Raw genomic sequence first — 22,664 nt, 5'->3', positions numbered from 1 at the left:
TTTGAGGTGGGGGCTCACATAAGTCATCCATCAGAAGGAGAGCAGTCACATAAATGAGGCAGAAAGGTTGGTTTTGCAAGCGGGTTCCCTCGGTATAGAAATACTGTCCATTGTTCCAGTCTGGCGAATTAGACACAGCCCACAGATTTTTCGTCGCTTCGACCAATCAGCGCAGAGTGCCCGCTTCCAGGCCCCGCCCACTTCTCTATATAAGGGGCTCCGCCGTCGGAGGAGTTTGCCACAGGCACTAACTCACCCTTTATCTTTATTATAGGCGCTTTTTGGATTCTTTCCCCCTCCTCTCTCTTTACATTTATTTTTTTCCGTGTGACCGCATCCCATTTTCACATTTTAGGCAGAAATGGCTGACACAAAAGTCGACACCAGCTCGGAAATCTCCGCCAAGGTAGGGGGACTTATCATGTACTCGGTTTGTGGTAAACGGAATTTACAAAAGACGGACTTACATTCGTGTTTTCGGATGGAGGATTTTTTCTGAGTGTTAAAGATATAAATGAGGTGTTGAGCACAGTTTAGTTGCCGGTATCTTTGTTGTCGTCGACGTGGATGAATTTTAGTGAGGACTTTTTCTTCCTGGATGAGCGGGGAAAATGTAACCTGCACTCTGAAGTTGGGTTTTTTCTGTTTCAGAGAGATTTTGCAGGGAGCGCTAACGTGAGCTAGCTTTGTCTGCTCCTCAGCCTCTAACAGTCTGCGCGGGTTCTTTGTTGTAGAGGCGTTTCGGTTCCCTCTTTCTGAAAAAGTACCTTCGGCTCTGCGCACACTGATATCACAACGCCGCCAACTTCTCCTCTGAGCAGAGGGGCTGGGTTTCGGCCCCCGCTCCCCTCATTCCGCCGCCGCTGTCAGCGGCTGGTCCGGCTCTCCGAGCCGCGGAGCTTCTGCTCACCTGGTTCTGACCGTGAAGTTGTCCGGCAGAGCAGCGCCGCCGCCGCGTGTCTCCGTCTGTCCGCTGCTCGGCGAGTGAGACCAGAGAGCGGCTCGTTTTCTGAGTTTAAACCTGCAACGAGTCCCTCCGACTCGGCTCTCTCTCTCCGCGGGCGACTCTGTGAGAGATCTGATGGATCGGGGCTCCGGCGGGTGTTCATTTCTCGCCGTCACGCTCCGCCGCGGGTGTGTTTACACGGCTGCTCCTTTTGGCGGGGAGTTCATTCACATTTGACGCATTTAAATCTGAACTTGGAGCATAAATAAAAAGTTTAACGCACGAAAGCGACTTCGTACCGATAGCGGTGAGTGTTTCTCCTCATTTAACTTGAGCTGCCGGTTTGGGGGTCGGGGCGACTGCACTACCGTTACCTGTCCGGTCAAATCAGAGGCTTTATATCACGAACAGAGCGAGCTGACGGAGAATGAGCCATAAAGCTGAAACAGACGCGACTCTCTCTCATCTTCCTGAGCCGTAAATACAGATTCTCCTCCACTGACACATCCTCGTCTGCTCGGAGCTCACAGTCTGCTCGGCGCTCTCTCTCTGTATCTCTCTCTCTCTTTCTCTCTCTGTCTCTCGGATGGTGGGACTTCACAATAGGCTTTAAAACTAGTTGCATTTCTTTTCTCGCGCAGTTTTAAAAGTTCGTCTGAAAGAGCCCTGGCTCTGCTGGCTGTGTGGAGGAAACTGGCCCTATTTGACCATTCGTCCTTTGTTAGTCGGTGTGCGCGACTCCGCTCTTCATCAGGCTCAGATTTGGAGATCGTTTCCGTCTCAGCTGTCGGTGACCGGCCACGCTGTTCTTCTCGTTTTGTAGCCTGTCCACGGCGCACTCTTTATTATTTATTTATTCACCCCCACACCCCCCCCCTCCTCAGAAACACACCTCCACAGGACGTCGTGGTCTGTATCCCAACCCGGATTATTCACCCGAGCCGAGTCCACAGGGCTGCCGTGTGTAATGGTGGTGGTGATGGTGTGAGGAGGCGTCGCTGCTGGCGCGCTGTGGCGCTAAACGGCTTAAAGACTCGGCCTAAATTTATTAATACGAGCGATCTGCCACATCAGACGATATACTAGGCTGTGACACAGGCCTGTTCTGAAGGTGAAAAGAGGCAGTTGTAAAATATTAATTTTACAACTGGAGAAATAAATTAACTCTAAGAGTAGAAGCAGCTTTACAGTAATTGTTTTAAAGAGATTTGTTAAACTAAAGTGTCTGTGATGGGGAAGGAAAATCCATATGTGCCATGTTCGCTATTGTTCTCTCTCTCTCTCTCTCTCTCTCTCTCTCTCTCTCTCTCGGCTTAATCTACTGAGCCTCGTTCTGGTTTGTGTTCGTTCCCGCCTTCTTATTGGCTGTGTTAAAATAATCTGTGGGTGTGCAGTCTGGGAGTTGTAGTTTTTCGCCGGGCGTGTCTTCGTTTAAGCCTATGATGTAGATTATTTACTGGACTACAAAGCTCTTTGGCGCTAACGCCACCGGCGTATCAGATTACAACGCTTCAATATAGCACTTTAAACTAGGCGGGGATGGAAAAGACCGACGTCCAATAGGCTTTGAGAGTCGAAGTTCGGCACATTTTGTCCGTGTGAACAAAAAGAAAGCTTTTGAAAGTTCAAACATTTAAGCACCCCTGTAAGAAAGGCAGCCCAAATAACTCAGTGTATTTCATTATTCAGGACCTTAAAGAAAAGAAATTGGTTGAAGAGGAAGCAGAAAATGGAAAAGATGCTCCAGCCAATGGAAATGCAGTAAGTTTTTCCTTGGATTTTCCTCAGACCATGAGATGGGAATTTAAAACATAAGCCAACACTAGACTGGAAGTCTGACTAGAAGTTAAACTTTTAATAATTTGGCCTCAGGTGTCAGTGTTCTGACAAATGCTGAATTATAAAATCATAATACTAATGTTTCATCAGGATAATGAGGAAAATGGAGATCCGGAAAATGAAGTAGAAGAGGAAGAGGATGATGTTGGCGAGGAAGAGGACGAGGAGGATGATGGAGAGGGTAACTCATATTGTTATTAGACTCTTATTATCAACCTATGATGTAGTGCCTTCACTGCTGTGCTGTAATAACTTTGAAAGAGCTCTTCATGTGTGTTGAGCAACGCTGCATGTTTGCAAACCTGTCTGACCTAAACTCACAATGTTGCAGGTGATGATGACGAAGAAGATGATGAGGCCGAGGGCGGTACAGGGAAAAGGGCAGCTGAAGATGATGATGATGAAGTAAGTGTGTTTTTTTTTAAGAAGTGTTTTCATATTAGTTCACCATAGCACAGAGTTTCTGTGCAGTGTGTTCTAATTCCGTATGGGCACATTTTCAGGATGACGTTGAAACTAAGAAGCAGAAGACAGATGATTAAGAGGGAATCCTGCTGAACATCCTTTCAACCCTCCTTTCCTTAACTCGTCCACTGGGGGAAGACAAAAATGTGGTCATCATCAAGTAGAGTTCAGCATCTGTGTACACACACCTAACTGCAAATTTTGTAGAAACAACCAAGACTTCAAAGCTCTACCTTCTTACAAAATACTTTAAAAGGAGAATTTGTTTGTATTTTTATTTACATTTTATATTTTTGTACATATTGTTAGGAGGTCAGCCATTTTTGACAGTGATCTCTGGTTACCAAACGGTGCTTTGAAGTTGAAGCCTCTCTATGAAATAGATTTTACTTGTGGTTTGACCATGTCATGTTATCTCAACTGAAATTGTAAAAAATCAAAAGCAGTTTAATTCAAAGCATTCCAGTACTTTGTGTATGTACATCAGTTGTACCATACTAGTTGGTTTGTATGAGATGGCAAGGCCGAAGAAAAGAATTTTCTTTTCTTACTTGTCTATTAAATTGCTATCTATTGTGGCCTGTTTGATGTATGTGTGAAATTGTTGTGCAACAATAAACCGAAATTTTATTTTGTGAGTTCCTAAATTACTCTTTTGCTTTCACTTTTTAAATGAGCTTTTACTGTCGGAGGTGTAGAGACTATAATCATGAACAAGCATCATTTTCAGATATGCAGTTCACATATTTCAGAAATATGTCAGAGGGAAAAATGTACATCAATGTAAATTATTCATGCCTTAAGACCTCAAGATCCGGTATAAATTATATTGCATTAAATAAATCTGACTGTGTGAATTCTTCCATTTTAATGTACACTTTATTTCTTTAGGAAAGCTTGGGCTCTCTCACACTGGTGGAAGCCAAAGAATTGCTTGCAGCCAGCAAAGGCAAAATCGAGTGCCTATATACTATACGGCAGCAGTGCCCTCTTGTAGTCATGAGGGGGCGCTAAACAGCACAGTTTACTGCCTGCTCTGTTTTTGCACACCTGATTGGACTCCCCAGTGTATAATCAAATCCTTCTTGAGTTGGAACAGGTGCTAAAACAAGGCTGTTGCTATACAGCATTTGTTTAGTGGACACAATGAAATAGGAATGTTTTCCAGACAAATCTTCTCAAATTGTGAGCACTAAGAATAATTCAGTACTCTAATTTTGGTGTAGTTGTCGTATAAATGCAATTACTCAGTACATTCAGCATGATGACTTAATGATAAGGATTTATTGGAGAAAAATGGTGGGATAACTCAGGAACACCTTATTTGGTCACAAAATCTTCCTAACACCACAAGATAAGTGGTTTCCTACAGTATTACTTGGAACTGGAGACATAAACAACAGAAGCAGATAGATGAAAGTGAATGATTGGGGGAGGGGGGAGGTCTGATCTGCTCTTAAAGTGGCAGAACATGCTATTCTGAAGATTCCAAACAACAGATTTATGATATCAGCTTTGCTTATCCTGAGGTTTACAAAACAGACATAAGTTTTAGCCCCTACAGAGCATGCATTTATATTTAGTTCTGATTGTAGAAGATTCTGATGTTATTATATTTCTCAGGAAACTTGCAACAAAATGTGCTGCATCAGTTCTGAGGAAATTCCACTCATATTCCCTCACTATGACACATCCGCAAGAATAACCTTGCTTTTAAAGCATGCTTTTAACTTGTCAAGAGAGGGAATTCCCAGTCAGGAGAGGAGCACACCAGCAAACAAGAGCAGGTCAGAATTTTGTACACTGATAAAAGTAACGTATTGGATTTACTTCATTCATTTATGTAAATTATTTCCAGATGAAGGAAACATATTCCAACACAATTTTGTCAGTTTACCTACTTTTGGCAGTAATTGTGTTGATGTAATAGTTTTGTATGCATCACTTTTCTCAGTATAGATTAATACTGGCTTGCTTTCACTGCCAGATTTAATACTGGAGGGAATACAGGGGAATATGACCCCGATCCCATAATGGCCATGCATTAAATGTGCTGTCTTTCCATTACTGAGCTTCCTAATTTCTTGCCTGTTGTACAAGCGTAAGTCATGTCAGAGTGTTTTCACTGTGTAGGGGTTTAAAAACCTAGATTGCAGTTTTGCACTTACTACCCAGATACTCTAATCGGTCAAGCACGTGGGGAGCTACACCAGGAACGATGGAGCAAATTGGATTTTCATTAGTAGAAACAAGATTGACATTCCTCCTCATCAGAGGCATCAAAAGTGCTTTACTGCTCTTCATGGCTATGCTTGGTGCAAGAGGCATTTGTGGGCAAAGTTTATGAATTTGATTTAATGTTAAAAGTGAAAGTCGTCATGCCCCTCCAAGACCTCAATTATCCCAGTTAGGGCTTCATATTAGGCCTTCCTGAGACCGACTAAAGTCATTACCGCACAAAAGCAGTCACGGTGCACTGTAGCCCATTGATATTTGTATGAGTTGTAAGTTAAGGTGGTTACAGTTGTACAAAAAGACAAAAGACACTGAAACATTAAGCCTTCAATATAAATATGTGTTTGTAAGTATTTATATGTGTGTGTATGTGGGTATGTTTGTGCGTAACGCATTGATTTTGTATGCAGGCAGTGTTGAGACAGCGCTGCAAGGCAGAAAAATCAATAGTGCACAGATTGGCTGAATAAATTTGGCCATTTGTACTCGGTAGGTAAGATGTGACCTCTCGACAGGCAGCCACAGGAAACCATGCTAAATGATCTAATGCTGGGAAATGTGCAGCATTTTTGAACATAAACTCTACATTAGGCTGGAATGTAATCTTTTTCTCGTTTAGAAATTATAAAAAGTATATGAGGACACTTAGCACAGTTTTTTTCTTCTGTTTGAATGCATGCATTCATGAATGCAGAAGTCTTCCTTAGCTCCCAGAGTCTAGCTCTCTATATGATCACATGAATCATATCTAGTCCTGGAGTGACAAGGGAGCCTTACTTATTAGATGTGCTCCCCCGAGGAATTGTCTCTAATCCTCATGAATTTGGATGGATTCCTTTCATTTTTTTTTGAAAAATGAGAGAACTGTCACTGCCATACACAGCCTTAAGAATGACTTGTGATTGCACTTGAATATATAATTCAATATACAGGGGGCACAAAACATATATGGACATCATTTAATTTAGTTTATTTTATAACTTTTTTATTATGATCATTCTAGGACTGTATTTTTCTTTTCAAAATTCTTTCAAAAGGTGATTGGTGTGTTTTACATCATTATTATTTGAACAGTTTCTTTGCAGACTGTGCAGGTTTGCAAAAACAGCCTTTAAGTACAAACAACTAAATATTAAATCATTTTTCAGTATTTACTGCGTCCACACTTTACCTTTATTACGTGTTCCATTCCTTTTCGGAAATTTTCTTTCGGTTTTTAACAAAATTTGCAGGGATATTTTTCCACACCTCCAAAGTTTAGTCTTAGAAGTTGGTTGTATATTATGCTTCTCATGATCCAAGTAATCTTAAACACATTCAATGATGTTGAGGTCTGGACTCTGGGGTGGACAGTCCACTGTTCTGAGAACACCAGCAGCTTCTTTGTTGAAATTGTAAATGTTAGTTTTTGTCTTTTACTTTTTCTCAGCTACACAAGGAAGTGGTCTCTGATTTTGTATATATATATATATATATATATATATATATATATATATACTTTTACATAAACTCAGTATTCATGGTCAACAGCATGGCATTAACTAATCCCAGCCTCACATGTGTCCTTCGTCAGTTATGACATAAGCACAGGCTTTTAAGTCGGCCGCTGTATCATTAGGTCATGGCTTTTAATTTGGCTTAGTTTTCATGCAGTGCTGTTATGTTTCCAGCTGACACAGAAAACAGATGGTTCTTCAAGGGTTCTTTAGTAAAGGTAATGATTCTATTTAGAACCATGAGTTCTGTATAGAATTATTTAATGCTTAAATGGCTCTTGAGATTGAGAATGTGTTGTATATGCTTCTATATAGAACCTATTTGGAAATAGCCCTATGTAGCACCAAAAAGGCTTACAAGCTTGATATTGTAATTGTTGACATCGTAACAATAGCAGAACCCTTTTTGGTGCTATTGTCAAAGGGTTCTATGTAGAACCTTATGCAACACAATCTCCAACAATTTAAAGAACCATGTCACCATGCGAAGACCCATTTATGCATTAAATGGTTCTAAATAGAACCATTGTCAAATAGTTATCTAGCTATGATCTTGTGCAGATGGTTATACTGTACATGCAGACTTTGGCTGAGAGTTTTGCATTTATGAGCTTACAGCAGGTGAGAAAATGCACAGTATTATGAAGCACTAAAAAGTACACGATACATCATATTAGGGTCCTGTTTAATGCATCATCTCAATGTATTAGCAAAGAACATTGAATTACAGTATTTCAATCTGCTTCTGATCTATTGAACAATGACCTTGGACTGTTATATAAAATGTCGTAGATGAAATGTGCAAACCAACTACAGTATTAACAGCTAGAACTCACATTGTTTCCTTGTGGTTTAAGATCTAGCAGGTTCCCAAGCGTCTGTGTGAGCCAGAGAAGTGTGAAGGCGGTGTCCAGCGGTCCAGTGGCTCCCACGTCCAGCATGTGTGCAAGCGCTGCACTCAACATGTGTTGCCTCCTACAGTTCTGCTCACACTGAAAGACTCTTAGTCCGGAAGGCAGCCATGTAAATGCTAGGCCACATCATGACACCAGTCTGGCACCATTGTGTAGATTTTAAGTACATTCTTCCATGCAGTCATTTAACTCTCTCCTTGCTGCTGTGCAAGGAATAATATGGTTTTGTAATGAAAAAATGCCATTGGTTTATACGTGGAGCCGTTCGCCTGTGTGCTCCGCTGTGTAACACTGTTGATTTAAAGACGCAGCAGTAGAATGTGGTATACAGCTCTTTGAGGATGGGTTTTCATTCTTCTGCCAGAATACACAGTCCTCCCCTCTAGAGGGTGTAGGTGACGCCTCCTCCTCCATCACTTGTGCCACCTGGTGGTGAGTGAAAGTCCCCCATCCCGACTCACAGTTTTACAGCAGCGTAATACAATGTATTGTGTAATCTACACTACAAACAACAAGCAGTATTTTAAACTGCATGTCTTTTACAGTTAACCCTTTAATCCCAAGGACCTGTATGTGGGTCCACACTTCAATTCAAACTTCCATAACTACTATCTTAAAAATCTTTAAAAAGCTTAAAAATTAAGCTACCAAATAAGGGTAAAAATGCATTGTTCTTTGGAGTGATGCCATAGAAGAACCCCTTCCGCCCCCTAAAGAACAGGTCAGTTGATGATTCTTCAGGGAATCATTTTCATTAAGAGATGTGTGAGTGGTGATTAACCTTTTTAAGGTTTGAAAACCTTTACATAATAATGTAATATATAATGTATATAATACATAATTACATAGTACACTATAGATATTTAATCAAAAACTTTTGTTCTACAACAGGGGCTCTTTTCCACCTCAGAGCCCAACTATTTATGACTAGAAAGCATGAAGGCCCATAGGAAAACTAAATGAACCTTTTTGGCTTTTTGGGTGCAATACGAGACATGTGACACTGGACATAATACATCAAGAGATTAGGCTAACCTAAGCTTGTTATATACCAAAAACCAGGTGAAATGTTGAGTTAAATTATGCCTTTGCAACACTTTTTTTACACCAATCACTCGCAAGTGGGCGATTGAAATGTCAGGGGAGCATATTTTGTTTCCAGAGGCAAGGGGCAAAATTTAGACAGCCGGTTTGTGTGCTGTTGTTGAAGTCAATTATTTTTTCCAACTGATTTTTTTGACAAAGCGCCATCACCGGCCCGCTATGGACTATTGACTCCCTCTCAGTATTGGCATACTTGCCTGAAGACCACAAGAGGGTGCTTCAGGGCCCACTTGTGGTCCTTGGCCCAGTAGTTGAGAAACCCTGTTCTACTCTATGAGTCCAAAAGCATCCGGAAACCCATTCTAATTAGTGAATTCAACTTCTTTTATCCCTTAAATGGCCAAGGACTGCCAGCAGGCACAAAGTTTTATTACACACTTCTATAACCTAAGAATAGCTCAACCAGTTTGCATTGAAGTCCCTGTAATTACTGAATAATAAGCCTTAGTATATAATAGGCCAATAGTTATCCCCTTAAATCACAGGCTTATTACATCCTAAAACCTCTTATTCTACATGCAAATCAGTGCAAACAGACTGAGTTATTCTTAGGTTAAAGGAGTGAACAGTGGAAGTCTGCACCTTCTGGTATTTAAGAGGTTTAGGTGCATTCATTGCTGATACAGGTGATCAATTTGTGCACACATATCTCCACTAAACAGCATTTTCAGTAGGATAAGGAGAAGAGGACAAGAGGAGTACGAACCCCTCAGCATCCGCCTGTAGAGCAGTGGAACTGCATTCCCTTCCGATGATGGAGCTCCACCCACCTTTAGGATGAGTCGGAGTGGTGACCGGAATAAATCATCCAACGTTAGTACCTGACCTAAGCTGAATACAATTAAGTCCTCATAGTAATGTTCCAACATCTAGTGTAAAGCCTTTTCAGAAGAGTAGAGACTGTTTGTGCAGCAAAAGGAGGAAAAACCGCCTATTAAAATCAACCTGAAATCAAAATAGACCTTTTTTTAGCTTGTAAGCACAGATTCATCATATCATAACAATGCTAAAATTCTTGTTTTTCCTGTAATTTTTGATTGCAGATGAATTGCCTCTAAAACGCCCTCTGAGTTTTGATTACATCATGCACCACTGGACAGGGCAAAATAATATAAACCAATAATAGAATTTTTCACTTCTTTCCTTCTTCCACCCCCACCTATTATTGAGTAAAAATCTATACTTAGCCCACAGACCCTCCCTGATACCATGTTTATGGATAGAAAATGCTTTATGAGTTCCGATTCACTTTGACTTTAATATCTTTGAGTTTCAGGTAAAAGTGTTTTGTAAGCAGTTGTCCACAAACTTTTGGACAGATATTCTATGTTAATGTATGTAAACATTACTTTTCCTTCTTTCTGTTAATCAAAGAAAACGTATTGTGAACATCAGTTAATACATAGATCTGTGCGTCTTATTGGCAGTGATGGTTCTTTCTCCTTTTCTCATTTGCATTCTGCTGCCTTCAGCACAATGAGACTTTGATGAATTCATGCTATGGTGGCCTTTCATGTACAGTGTAAATGATGTCAGGCAACACGAACTTTGCCGCAGCTGGGACGACTCTGTTCATCTGTTCAGCCATCACAAAATGTCTGCTTAATTACAGAGTAAGACATGTAATAACTAGACATCAAAACACATTATCTTTATGAATAGATGGAAATACATGCAAATTAGACATCACAACATGGTGATTGGAGCTGTTCTCTGAGTGGTCCTTTTAGCTTTATTTGAGTAAATTCTTCCTGCACTCACACTTGTTTGTAAGCACATGCTGTCCAGTGAGAGTGCTGACCCTGACACTGGATTCAGTGTAATGCTGGAAAAAGAGACTGGAAGTGTGTTCCTGCCCTCAAATTTACAGACAAAGATGAGATCCAACAGTAATCTGAAAGGAACAAAACATGTTGTAGCTTTAATTGCTTTGTAACTTTATCTTTTGGGCAGATATCTTTTTCTGTAATTTTTGCATCATTGTCCTTTTAAAAATGCCAGTCTCTTTTCAGATTCAGATTTCTTGACTGACTGTGTAACGTTTGCCGATTTATTTAGTGAAATACATTACTCCATCTACGCGTGCAATGTTTCCTGTGCCTGTGCCACTAACCCCACACATCATGACATTAAAGTCTATGCTTGACCCTTGGCAAGGAGTTATTTTCATCAAATGCTGCTCCCTTTTTCACTGAACATACTTTTGATGATTGTGACCAAAGAGTTCTCTTTCGTGATTGGTATAGTATACTGGGAAACACCTCTGCCTTCTACGCCGTAGATTGGGTTCAATCCCTACCTGGGCAAGCGCCCTACACTATACCAATAAGAGTCCTTGGGCAAGACTCCTAACACTACCTTCTCCTACCTGTGTTAAATGATAAAATTGTGAGTCGCTTTGGATAAGAGTGTCTGCCAAAAGCCATAAATGTAATTTCAATCAGCCCTAAGTTCTCGTACATATATATATCGTTGCTGTCCAAAGAAAAAGAAGTATCTCCAAAATGGTAACTTTACAAGAGAGGGCAAAAATGTTCCTTTCTTTACTTTCAATGTAAGTCAATGTAAAGAGATTTTATTCAAAGCAATTTTGCATTACTACTGATCAAATGGAATTTTTGTACAATGCTGCAAACTAGAGATATATATAGTTTCTCTGCAGCTCTTTAGATTTATATATATATATATATATATATATATATATATATATATATATATATATGAACTACATTTCTACATTTTTGGAAACTCCTGACTTTTCCCAGTCTCATATAAAAGCAGAGATAAGAAACAGAAGGCTTCAGAAACACTGGTTACACATGTTTTGATTTAATAACACTTAATTCCTGGTAATTGTTATTACCTGCCAGTCCTGCTCAGGTGTATGAACAAGTCTGGCTAAGGAAGTAACTCAAAGACTTCCAGAGAAAGCCTCTTCTAAATAAGGGTGAGGCTATAACCCAGGCAAGCAAGAAAGCAAGAAAACAAGCAAGCAAAAAAGAAAGAAAGAAAGAAAGAAAGAAAGAAAGAAAGAACAGAACAAAAAAGTATTTTTTTTCCAATTCCAGAGCTGATCAAACTTGCTTTACATTATTATTTGAGAATGTTTCAGAAACCACCCTATTTCTTAATTTTCACTGAAAAACAGCAGACATTCACTTTGATTTTCAGTAGAATGTGTGATTGATTTGTGTGTGATTAATTTGTGTGTTATTGATTTTGTGTGATTGATTTGTCACATTAAGACGCAGATTTGAAAACTGCACTGATATATTTGCACTGTTTAAATTTATGTTGATCTTTGGAATAAATGTGAAACTTCCACCAGTAAGCACGCTACACATCTACAGATCATCGTGTGCTGAGTGTGTTGGACACTGCCAGGTCTGTTGTTCTCACATCAGACACATTTATGGCCCACTTCCCAGATTAAGCTTAAGCCAAGTCTAAAAAGACTTTTCAATGATGGAGTTCTTAAAGGTATAATCAAGTTGTTTTGTTGTCCTGTACACTGAACATAAAACATTTTGGACACACGTCCACAGACACTACTAACTTTCTCCATTACAGTAACAAGATGATGGAAACTGTTCTTCAATAATGTTTTAACCATCTACAGTAGCACTCAAAAATGTAGATACACATACTCACAAAAGCGTTTTCCTATTTTCCACGTCTTAAAATAATAGTAAAAACATCAAATCTAATAAATAACACCTATAGAAACTTTGCAGACGATTAAAAAATCTTACGCAGTGCAGCTTTGCACAGTCTTGGCATCGTCTATAGAAGATTCATGAGAAGCCAACTAGAGCTTGGAATGTTTTTCCAATAAGTAAAATATAATGTATGTAACATATATGTCCAAAAGTTTGTAGACACCTGCTCTTCCAAAGTTACTTCTGAAATAAAGGGTATTATTAGGGAGTTTGTCCTCCTGTGCTACAATAACAGCCTCTACTCTTCTAGAAAGTGTTTTTTCTAGATGCAGGAACATTGCATTCAGCCACAAGAGCCTTAGTGAGCTCAGCTACTGGTGCTTGAGCTCCATCACTTCAGAGAAAACAGTTCCACTGCCCCATAGCCCAATCCTGGGCTTTATACCCCTTTAGCAGATGCTTGGCATTGGCCATGGTGACCTTAGGCTCATGTGCATCTGCTCCAGAGCTTTTCTGTGGAGATTATATAAGCTGTGTGGGCACAACTGAACAGCTTGGTCAGCAGTAGATGCAATTTAAAGTAGCTGACTTCACGAACTAGAACAGAAGTCTGCGTACTTTTGCATGTGTTTTAATATTCTTTTGCTTTGAGCGACCTGATACTTTAATTATGTTTATTTTATTTAAACAAATGACTGAATGATTGAATATGAATATATTAGTCACTACCAAAACAATCTTAACACTACTGAAACTTTATCAAATGTTTTGGTGTGACAACGGTACACAAATAAAATCATAATATTTTTTATTAAAACACAGAAAGTTTTAATAAAACTTAATTGCAGAAAATACGTGTTTCAGTAGTGACAATTCTCCAATTTTCAGACTTTGGGCCACATTTATTTCAAAACAATGTGATCTAACTGCTCAGGGGCGTGGCTAAAATAAGGCCCAGTCTATGAACTAAAATTCTGTGTTTCAGTAGTGACATGAAAAGTGATGTGGGACAGCATTTTTTGAATAAAGTTTTTATGCTTAAAAATTAAACTGATGATAAATCCAAATATTTCCATTTCACTTAAAAAGAAATCCGACAAAATGTTTTTAAAAAAAACAACGCTGGAAAAAAAGACAAAAAAAAGTAAATATATTTTCATATGCTGAAATTATGGGTTAGGTTTAGGGACAGACAGCTCCCCAATAGAAAGTAACATTTAAATTATAGAATGAGTTTTTAATTATTACAAGTTTGTTTACTTTTATGTGATTATTTTCACTAAAATACAGACACAGAGTTATTAAGAGTACATTTTTGTCACATTAAACTGCACATTTGAAAACTGCACTTATTGATTTTTGTGACTGTGATAGATTTTTATTTGTTTATTTTTACAGAAAAACGCAATATGATATATATACACTCACGACATTGTTGTGTCCAGGCCTCTCTGTGACCAGTCTAAATTGTGCAAGCCTGTAGGTGCTTCAGCGTTGCTGTTAACCTGAAATCCTCTCATTAATCTCGCCCATGTTCCTTGATGGATGATCTTGCTCAGTGATCCAAGTTTGGGGAAACAGACTGTTCTAAGGTAAATGTGTTTCCATTTAAGGACTTCATATTTCTTCTTTTCTCTTCATGCTTTGCCATAGAGGCCACTGCAAAGTGCATTATCCTTTTCACAAGCCAAGAAAAAATGCAGTTAGGAACACTAAACTTATCCCCAAATCATTCAAATGAATCTTCACACAGGTGGCCGAGATCCACTTAACTACCTGGCATGTACATTTAAAGGTGCTTATAACCTAATAATAACTTACAGAACTAATTTTATTTTAATGGTTTGGAAAAATATAATGCAGTTAAATGCATTGAACAATTAAATGTTTTTTAAAAAATCTTTATTCATTTAAAAGACAACATTTCAAGATATTTTGTGTTCAGAAGTTATATAATAAAATGAGTGAAATAAATGACTCTTTGTGAAAGATCTGTCAGTAATAACTGCACTGAATTTTTTGGGATCTCCTACTAACTTACTGTGCACTTTCTCACTACAGTCACTCTTCACATGTGCAAATGTGCGTGTCCATTAAAAGCACTGCTTGGTTTAGCTATGGAGATTTGCTCTGCACCTTTGGTGCAGGTTCAATCTCAGCTGTGCTGATACGTGCTTTAGAAAAGGCTGCGAACCTCTGTGTTTGTGTGTTGCACCATGTCATACCCTGTATGTGAGTAGTAAGACAATAAAGTGAAGCTGAAGTGCTTGTTTCATATAGAGAAGAGAGCAGGGTTGGAACTGTGGCAGAGGATTTAGGGATCCCCTGGTGGAGGGTCTGACTATGATGTGGCCCATAACAAACCTGTCAGAAATTTAGGGCATTCATTTCGTCAATAAATTCTAATTCACAGAAATAGCACCTCCCTCAATTCATCCCTGGAAGAGTAACATTACTGCTCTGTTCCATGTTGCATTGAGTAGAATCTGAAAAGTTTTTAGAGAAAAAATGTAGTGGTTGTTTTGTTTTGTTTTTTGTGATTATAGTTTCAGGAAATTCACAAAAAGCCTACATAAATTGGCACGAATTTTATTACCATCCCCAAAAGTGCACTAAGCCCTCTGTCTCCTCCTGCTGGCAGTAACTGGCTATATCACGTCACCAAAAAAAAAGAAAAAAACAAAAACACCCATATTCATAATAGTAATCCTAAAGTTTTAATGTTATTTCATGTCTAAGTAATTTTGGAGCATTTCTATGGCTCCATTCATTGTGAATTTTTCACACAGTGTACATAAGAGATGTGTTCAAATGATGTAGAAAAATTTAAATGGAAAATAATGTGAATACACTTTTTGGACAGCAAATTCCTGGGACCGAACTGAGAAATAATTAAAAAACACTAATTCATTCAGGCTACATGTTGCTATTTTGGACAAAATGTTCAGATGTCCAGAAGTGAAAATATAACCTTAATTATTACACTTGATGAATATGATCTATGGCATTATTTTATTTAGGTTTCTCTTCCATATAAATGCAGGGAAACTGCATCAAATCTTCTTACAAAGACATCTTTCTGCACTTAATGTTCAGTAGATACAATGCTTACAAAATAATCTTGGTAAAAAGTCACATAATCACTCTACTGCTCTGAGGTTTCCTACTAAGTCCCAGTGCAATTAATGGCACTTAAACCTCCTGTTATCCTCACATTTACTAATGTCTTTTATCCTTGGAGTCATTTTAAACCTCCTCTACTCCAGGTATGATTATGTTAGTTTAGGGCCCTAAAGCAGCAGGACGTGACCTTTCCATTATCCAAAACAACCAAAACAAATGTGTACAAAATGTTTATATTTTTTATGTTTTATACAGCTAAAACAGCCTGGGGTCAAACTGACCCCAAAGAAAACCTATGCGTACAGAATGTGTACATATCATTGTCATTGAAATATAATTGAAAACATGTAATCATGTTCCTTTTATGTTCACCCAGTGGTCCACATTAAATTAGGAAAAGTAATTAAATACGAAGCAAAAAAAGATGTTATATATTTATTTAGAGATAAACATTGAAGGTCAAACTGACCCTAAAGATAAAAAAGGTTTTTGGATACATATATATATATATATATATATATATATATATATATATATATATATATATATATATATATGCTTGACCCTGCATCTATGAGGTTGTCATTGTCATTTAGTGCCACTAGAGGGCAATCAGTCACATGGATGTGGGGCATACTGCTTCACCTCCACCTGAAATCTCAGCTATTCTAAGACCATTAGCAGATAACATTAGCATCAACATTTTAAAAAATCTTCACAGATAATGCTGTTATTCATGCTGGTAGCAGCTTTAATAATGCTTATTTTTACACTAATTCTATTGTACTGATGTATGGTATATTAACTGATTAACACATCATTGGAAAAGCTAGATAGATAGATAGATAGATAGATAGATAGATAAATAGATAGATACACACATAGATAGATAGATAGATAGATAGATAGATAGATAGATTGCAGTTACATTAGCAAATTAAAGTAGCAAGACATATTATTGAAGAACAGGGGTGGACAAAATAATGAAAAAATAATATACTAAAGTTAACATGAAACCATTACGGATGTTTATCTACATTGTTCATGTGCTTGGTCTTATTATACACAATTCATTATACAGTGCTGTGAAAAAGTATTTGCCCCTCGCCCGATTACTTCTAATTTTGTTAATTTGTCACATTCAAATGTTTCAGATCATCCAACTGACTTTAATACTAAACACAACACAAATAAACACAAAATGCAGCTTTTAAATGATCATTCCATTTACTGAAGATAAAGATTTATTCCAAACCCTATATCACCCATGTGAGAAAGTAATTGCCCCTCTAAACCTAATAACTAGTTGTGTCACCCTTGGCAGTAACAACTGCAAACAAATGTTTGTGATAACTTACGATGAGTGTTTTACATCCTTGTGTAGCAGGTATAGCATTAGCATGAACATTTAAAAAGTCTTCACAAATAATTATGTTATTCATGCTGGTAGCAGCTTTAATATTTCCTCTTTTCACACTAATTCTATTGTACTGATGTATGGTATATTAACAGATTAACACTGATCATTGGAAAAGATATATATATATATATATATATATATATATATATATGTATATATAAATAGATAGATAGATAGATTAGCAAATTACAATAGCAAGACATATAATTGCATATGAACTTACATATATTAGGCAGAAGAAATAAAAATAGACATAAATTAGGCAGGAAAATATAAAAATAATGACAAAATATGACAGAGTAAGAATAGCTGCATATCTATCAGCATATTTACATAAGCATATAAGACAGATTGTTGTATTTACATGAGGGCAGGTATTGCACTAAATTATATGAGTTGGCTTGAAACACACTGAACATAACTAGGAATAACAGCAGTATTTACAGTCTAAGAGTGTAGTGAAAAGTGTCATCACAGTGGCAGGTTATGATGTATTACACAGTTTGTATTAATAAGAGAGGTGATGTAGTGATGTGATTCAGCACGGTTCAGTCAGCAGGAGATCAGTACCATCACATGGCACTCTTTAACACAGTGCAGCTGTAGCAGACTGCCACTGAATGTGCTTTTTGGTATTTCCAGTGTAGCATGCAGGGGATCTGAGGTATTTTCCAAGACGGCTAACAGCTTGTTAAGAATCCTATGTCCTGCCACAACTTCCAGAGAGTCCAACCTGACTACTACAACAGAGCTAGCCTTCCTAATATTCAACGGCATAGAATAAAGCACTCGCTACAACAGACTGGTAGAATGTCCATAGAAGCTTCACATCAAAAGATCTCAGCCTCCTCAGGAGGGACAGGCGGCTTTGGCCTTTCTCGTACACAGCGTGAGTGTTATAATTTCAGTCCAGTTTGTTGTCCAAGTGCACACCCAAATACTTGTAGGTCCCAACCACCTCCACATCTCCATCAACGGTGACTGCTGATAAGGCAGATTTGGACTTCCTAAGGTCCAGCACCATCTCCTTAGTCTTACTGATGATCAGCTGCAGCTGGTTCAGCTTACACTAGCCAACAAAGTCCTTCACCAGCCTCCCCCTTGAACCCCCTGTATTTAAGATCTTAAATATTATCATTACTCAGTTTCCCTCCAAGTGGTTTCTGTAATATACTGATGTGGCCACTGGGTGTCAGTGAAAACTCACTAGTTGATTTTACAGCACACTGTAGTCACAATTAGGTCATTTCACCACGGGTCATTAAGGAGGTGAGCTGTCTACAGCTGTGTTTCTCCACTCTGGAGAAACTGGAGGCCCACTGCCCTGCACTTGTTAGTGTTTAACCTGCTCCCAACACACATGAACCAACTAAGCAGCTCATTAACGACCCCTACTGAGTTGAAGTGGCTGTGTTAAAGTAGAAGAAGTGCTAAAAGGTGCAGAACAGAAGGCCTCCAGGACCAGAGCTAAGAAACACCAGCCTACGGAATGTCAACACCAGTGTGCAGTTCTCAGTACTCAGGTTCAATTTTGTGCATCCATATTTTCCTCAAAGTTAAGCAGAGACCTCTGAGAGTAACACAGGCAAACAGAGAGATCCTAATTGGTTCCATTGTTGTATAATTAAGTGATTCAATTCCATGAGCTCATACATTTTAACCATCACAACAGCATATATATAATTTAACCCATGCTGAATCAGTGAATTTGTAGGAGTTAGTTTTATTTGTAGTTGTAGAGTTTTTCTAAACTGCTATGATTATAAATCATGAGTATTACCTTTGAACTTTAAACTGAAGCTCTGTACTGTGGTGGTGAAGGAGACACCCACAATGTTACTAATTTGGATAATGTCTTCACTTTCTGACAACTGGCTCTGAGTGTGAGTAAATTTACTCTGACAGTATATTCGTTCTTTTATTTTCACAACTTCATCCTATCTTAACCATTTATATCCATTTTTACTTATAGCTTTTTTTTTGTTTCATAGTTATTATGACTATATCTTGTATAAAAGCTTGAAACGATCCAAGTTACATAACTATTCTCCTCTTCTAAAAACAAGAACAATTCCAGAATAAGCAGAAAGTAAATTAGTCATTTCCAAAATTACAGTTGCTTTCCTCCTAAAAGTAGTGAATCATTTAAATGGTCTAATATCAGGATAAACTGTGTCTCTGAACTGTCTGGGGTTATCTATATGAAAACAACTGCAAGAGAACAAAGCATTTATTTTTGAAGGATAACATTGTTAAGAACAGTGAGTTGACAAAATAATGAAAACAAAAAATAGTATACTAAAGTCAACATGAAACCATAGCAGATGTTTATTTACAGTGTTTGTGTTTAGTCTTTTATTATACACAATTCATTATACGGTGCTGTGAAAAAACCCTCACCCAATTACTTCTAATTTTGCTAACTGTCAGATTTTAGTGGTTCAGATCATCCAACTAACTTTAATACTAAAGACTAAACACAACACAATTAAACACAAAATGCTGCTTTTAAATTATCATTCCATTTACATTTACTGAAGATAAAGATTTACTCAAAACCCTATATCACCCATGCAAAAAAGTAAGTGCCCCTCTAAACCTAATAACTGGTTGTGTCACCCTCACAAACATTTGTAATAACTTACAATGAGTGTTTTACATCCTTGTGTTCAGGAATTTTGGCCTAATCTTCTTTGCAGAATTGTTTTAATTCGGCTACATTGGAGGGTCTCGAGCATGAACTGACCATTTAAGGTCGCGCCACAGCATCTCAATGGGATTCAAGTCAGGACTTTGACAAAATTTTGTTTCTTTTGAGCCATTCAGAGGTGGACTTGTTTATGTGCTTCGGATCTTTCTCCTGTTGCTTTAGGTCATGAACTGACGGGCGGACATTCTTCTTCAGGATTTTCTGATAGAGAGCAGAATTCTCAGTTCCATCAATTATGACAAGCCATCCGGGTCCTGCAGAAGTAAAGCAGCCCCAGACATCACACTACCACGTTTGACTGTTCTTATGTTCGAATGCGGTGTTAGGTTTATGCTATATGTAACAGGACCCATGTCTTCCAAAAAGTTCCTCCTTTGACTCATCAGTCCACAGATTATAATCCCAAAAGTGTTGGGGGTTATCTAGACGTTTTTGGCAAATGCGAGACGAGCCTTGTGTTCTTTTTGGTCAGCAGTGGTTTGCACCTTGCAACTCTCCCATGGATGGCATTTTTGCCCAGTGTCGTTCTTATTGTGAAATCATGTACATTGACCTTAAGTGAGGCAAGTGAGGCCTGCAGTTCTTTAGATGTTTGTCTGGGTTCTTTTGTGACCTCCTGGATGACTCATTGATGCACTCTTGGTGAAATTTTGGTAGGCCGGCCCCTCCTGGGAAGGTTCACCAGTGTTCCAAGTTTTATCTATTTGTGGATAATGGCTCTTACTGTGGTTCGCTGGAGCCCCAGAGCCTTAGCAATGGCTTTGTAACCCTTTCCAGACTGTTAAATTTCAATGACTCATGTCGGTAGTCTTTGAGTCTCTTAAAAGAACGTGGCATCATGTGCTGTTTTTTGAGACCTTCTAGCCTGCTGCACATTGCCAGACTGGTTCTATTTAAGTTATTACTAGACTCAACAGGTCTGGCAGTAATCATGTCTGGGTGTGGCTAGTGAAATCGAACCCAATAGTCCATTGAATTTGGTTAACAGGTTGATTTTGTAGCTATGGGAGCGATCACTTTTCACTTAGGGCCAGGTAAGGCTGAACAGCATTTTTCCTTCAGCAAATGAAATCATCATTTAAAAACAGCATTTTGTGTTTACTTGGGTTATCTTTGTCTAATATTAAAAGTAGTTTTATGATCTGAAACATTTAAGTGTGACAAATATGCAAAAATAGAAGACAAATACCTTTTCACAGCACTGTATCTTATAATTTAAATGACTTAGAAATTCTTGTTTTTTCCCATAATCTTCCATTAATATAACTTGCCTGAACGTAAAACGTCTTCTGAGTTTTGATTACATCACTGTGCTCCACTCCCAACTATCACTGAGCAAAATGCTCAGGTAGCTCCCTGAAAGGTTTCACTTGGAAATACGGCACGGTACAGAAGAAAAATGTATTATGATTTCTGATTCACACTGGCTTTAATATTGACAATTAGATCAACACTGGATCATACTTCCAGAAGAAAAGGTTCCAGATTGTTGAGGGATGAATTGAGGAGGAAATGTAGTTTCCACACTCCACATAATAACTTCCAGTGAAGAATTGAAGACGTTTAGATTTGGTCACTGGAAGAAGTAGAAAATGATCTTGTTTTTCTTTTTATATCCACTAACGTGTTTAACAGCTAGCATCAGGCCCTGTGGGTTGAAGGCTTCCTTTGGCTTTCATCAAATGTAAACAAATCCAGATGTGGAATAAAGGGTAAAAAAAACCAACAAAAAAAAAAATATTTTTTTTTGTTTTCTCATCGCTTCTTACACAAAGTCACATGTTTGAGAGTTTGACTTGGATACAAGCAGCCCTGCTATAAATTCCAGCTGTGAGAAGCTCATGATGTACAGTTATAATTGAGACTGGGTCACAGATGAGCTGATGAACATTTGAGGTCACATTTGAGGCTGTAGTTTTGTGGTGTTTATCAACAATCTTGTGTCCAACTATTCTTGTGGGTGAGCTTGTGACCACTGTTCCTCTTTTCTGATGCAGTTTATCTGCGTTTGTAATATGATTTTGAGACTCACATTACACATAGTGATCTTAGGCTTGTGTGCAGCTGCTCAGCCATTGAAACCCTTCACGAAGCTCCCGACACACAGTTCATGTGCTAATGTTGCTTCCAGAGGCAGTTTAGAATTCTGTAGGCAGTGATGCAATACAGAATAGGTGATTTTTACATGCTACACGCTTCATCACTTGGTGACCCCTGCTCTGTGAGTTTGCGTGGTCTATGGCTTCATAGCTGAGCTGTTTTTGCTACCAGACACTTCTATTTCACAGTAATAGCACTTACAGTTGAATGGGGAAGATCTAGCAGGGGTTGACTTGTGGCATAGGTGGCATCCTATATAACACTCCTACATTTAAAGTTGTCGCATTTTGACCCATTCTACGGCCAGTATTGGAGATTGTCTATGGAGATTGCATGGCTATGTGCTTGATTTAATACACCTGTTAGCAATGGGGGTGGCTAAACCATCTGAATTCAATAATTAAGGGGTGTCTTCTTTTTGGCCATATAGTGTAATATTTAACCATATATACATAATAGACATTCAACCCAATGTGACTTACTCGTGTAGCTACATACTGAAAGAATAATGTAGTGTAGTATTTTCATTATTTTGTCCACAACTCTATTCTACCAGTCTCTACAATGGGGTGATCTTCATCGAGCAAGAATGAAACTGATTAGAAAGCATAACAATTTCAAAGGAGTAACAGGATTAAGACATAAACTCAAGA

General features: G+C 38.3%; 1 protein-coding gene across 1 annotated transcript; it reads left to right on the top strand.

The window, feature by feature from the left end:
* The first annotated feature begins 222 nt into the window (after positions 1–222).
* On the top strand, positions 223–3,888 carry ptmaa (prothymosin alpha a). The gene is made up of 5 exons (XM_036570291.1): positions 223–406; positions 2,636–2,707; positions 2,876–2,966; positions 3,117–3,190; positions 3,289–3,888. The coding sequence occupies exons 1-5, from the start codon at positions 362–364 to the stop codon at positions 3,325–3,327; spliced, it is 321 nt and encodes a 106-aa protein (XP_036426184.1). The 5' UTR covers positions 223–361; the 3' UTR covers positions 3,328–3,888.
* Positions 3,889–22,664: the final 18,776 nt, after the last annotated feature.

Source organism: Colossoma macropomum, unplaced genomic scaffold, assembly GCF_904425465.1.
Source record: "Colossoma macropomum unplaced genomic scaffold, Colossoma_macropomum, whole genome shotgun sequence".
Classification (NCBI taxonomy): Eukaryota; Metazoa; Chordata; class Actinopteri; order Characiformes; family Serrasalmidae; genus Colossoma; species Colossoma macropomum.
Note: the sequence above shows the minus strand (reverse complement) of the source record. Positions and strands in the feature narration are given on the sequence as shown.

Bases quoted from the DNA above. Each gene is read 5' to 3' on its own strand.
- ptmaa (XM_036570291.1), top strand. From the start codon at position 362: ATGGCTGACACAAAAGTCGACACCAGCTCGGAAATCTCCGCCAAG. The intron at 407-2,635 runs GTAGGGGGACTT...TTCATTATTCAG, and splicing joins GCTCGGAAATCTCCGCCAAG to GACCTTAAAGAAAAGAAATT. The intron at 2,967-3,116 runs GTAACTCATATT...ACAATGTTGCAG, and splicing joins CGAGGAGGATGATGGAGAGG to GTGATGATGACGAAGAAGAT.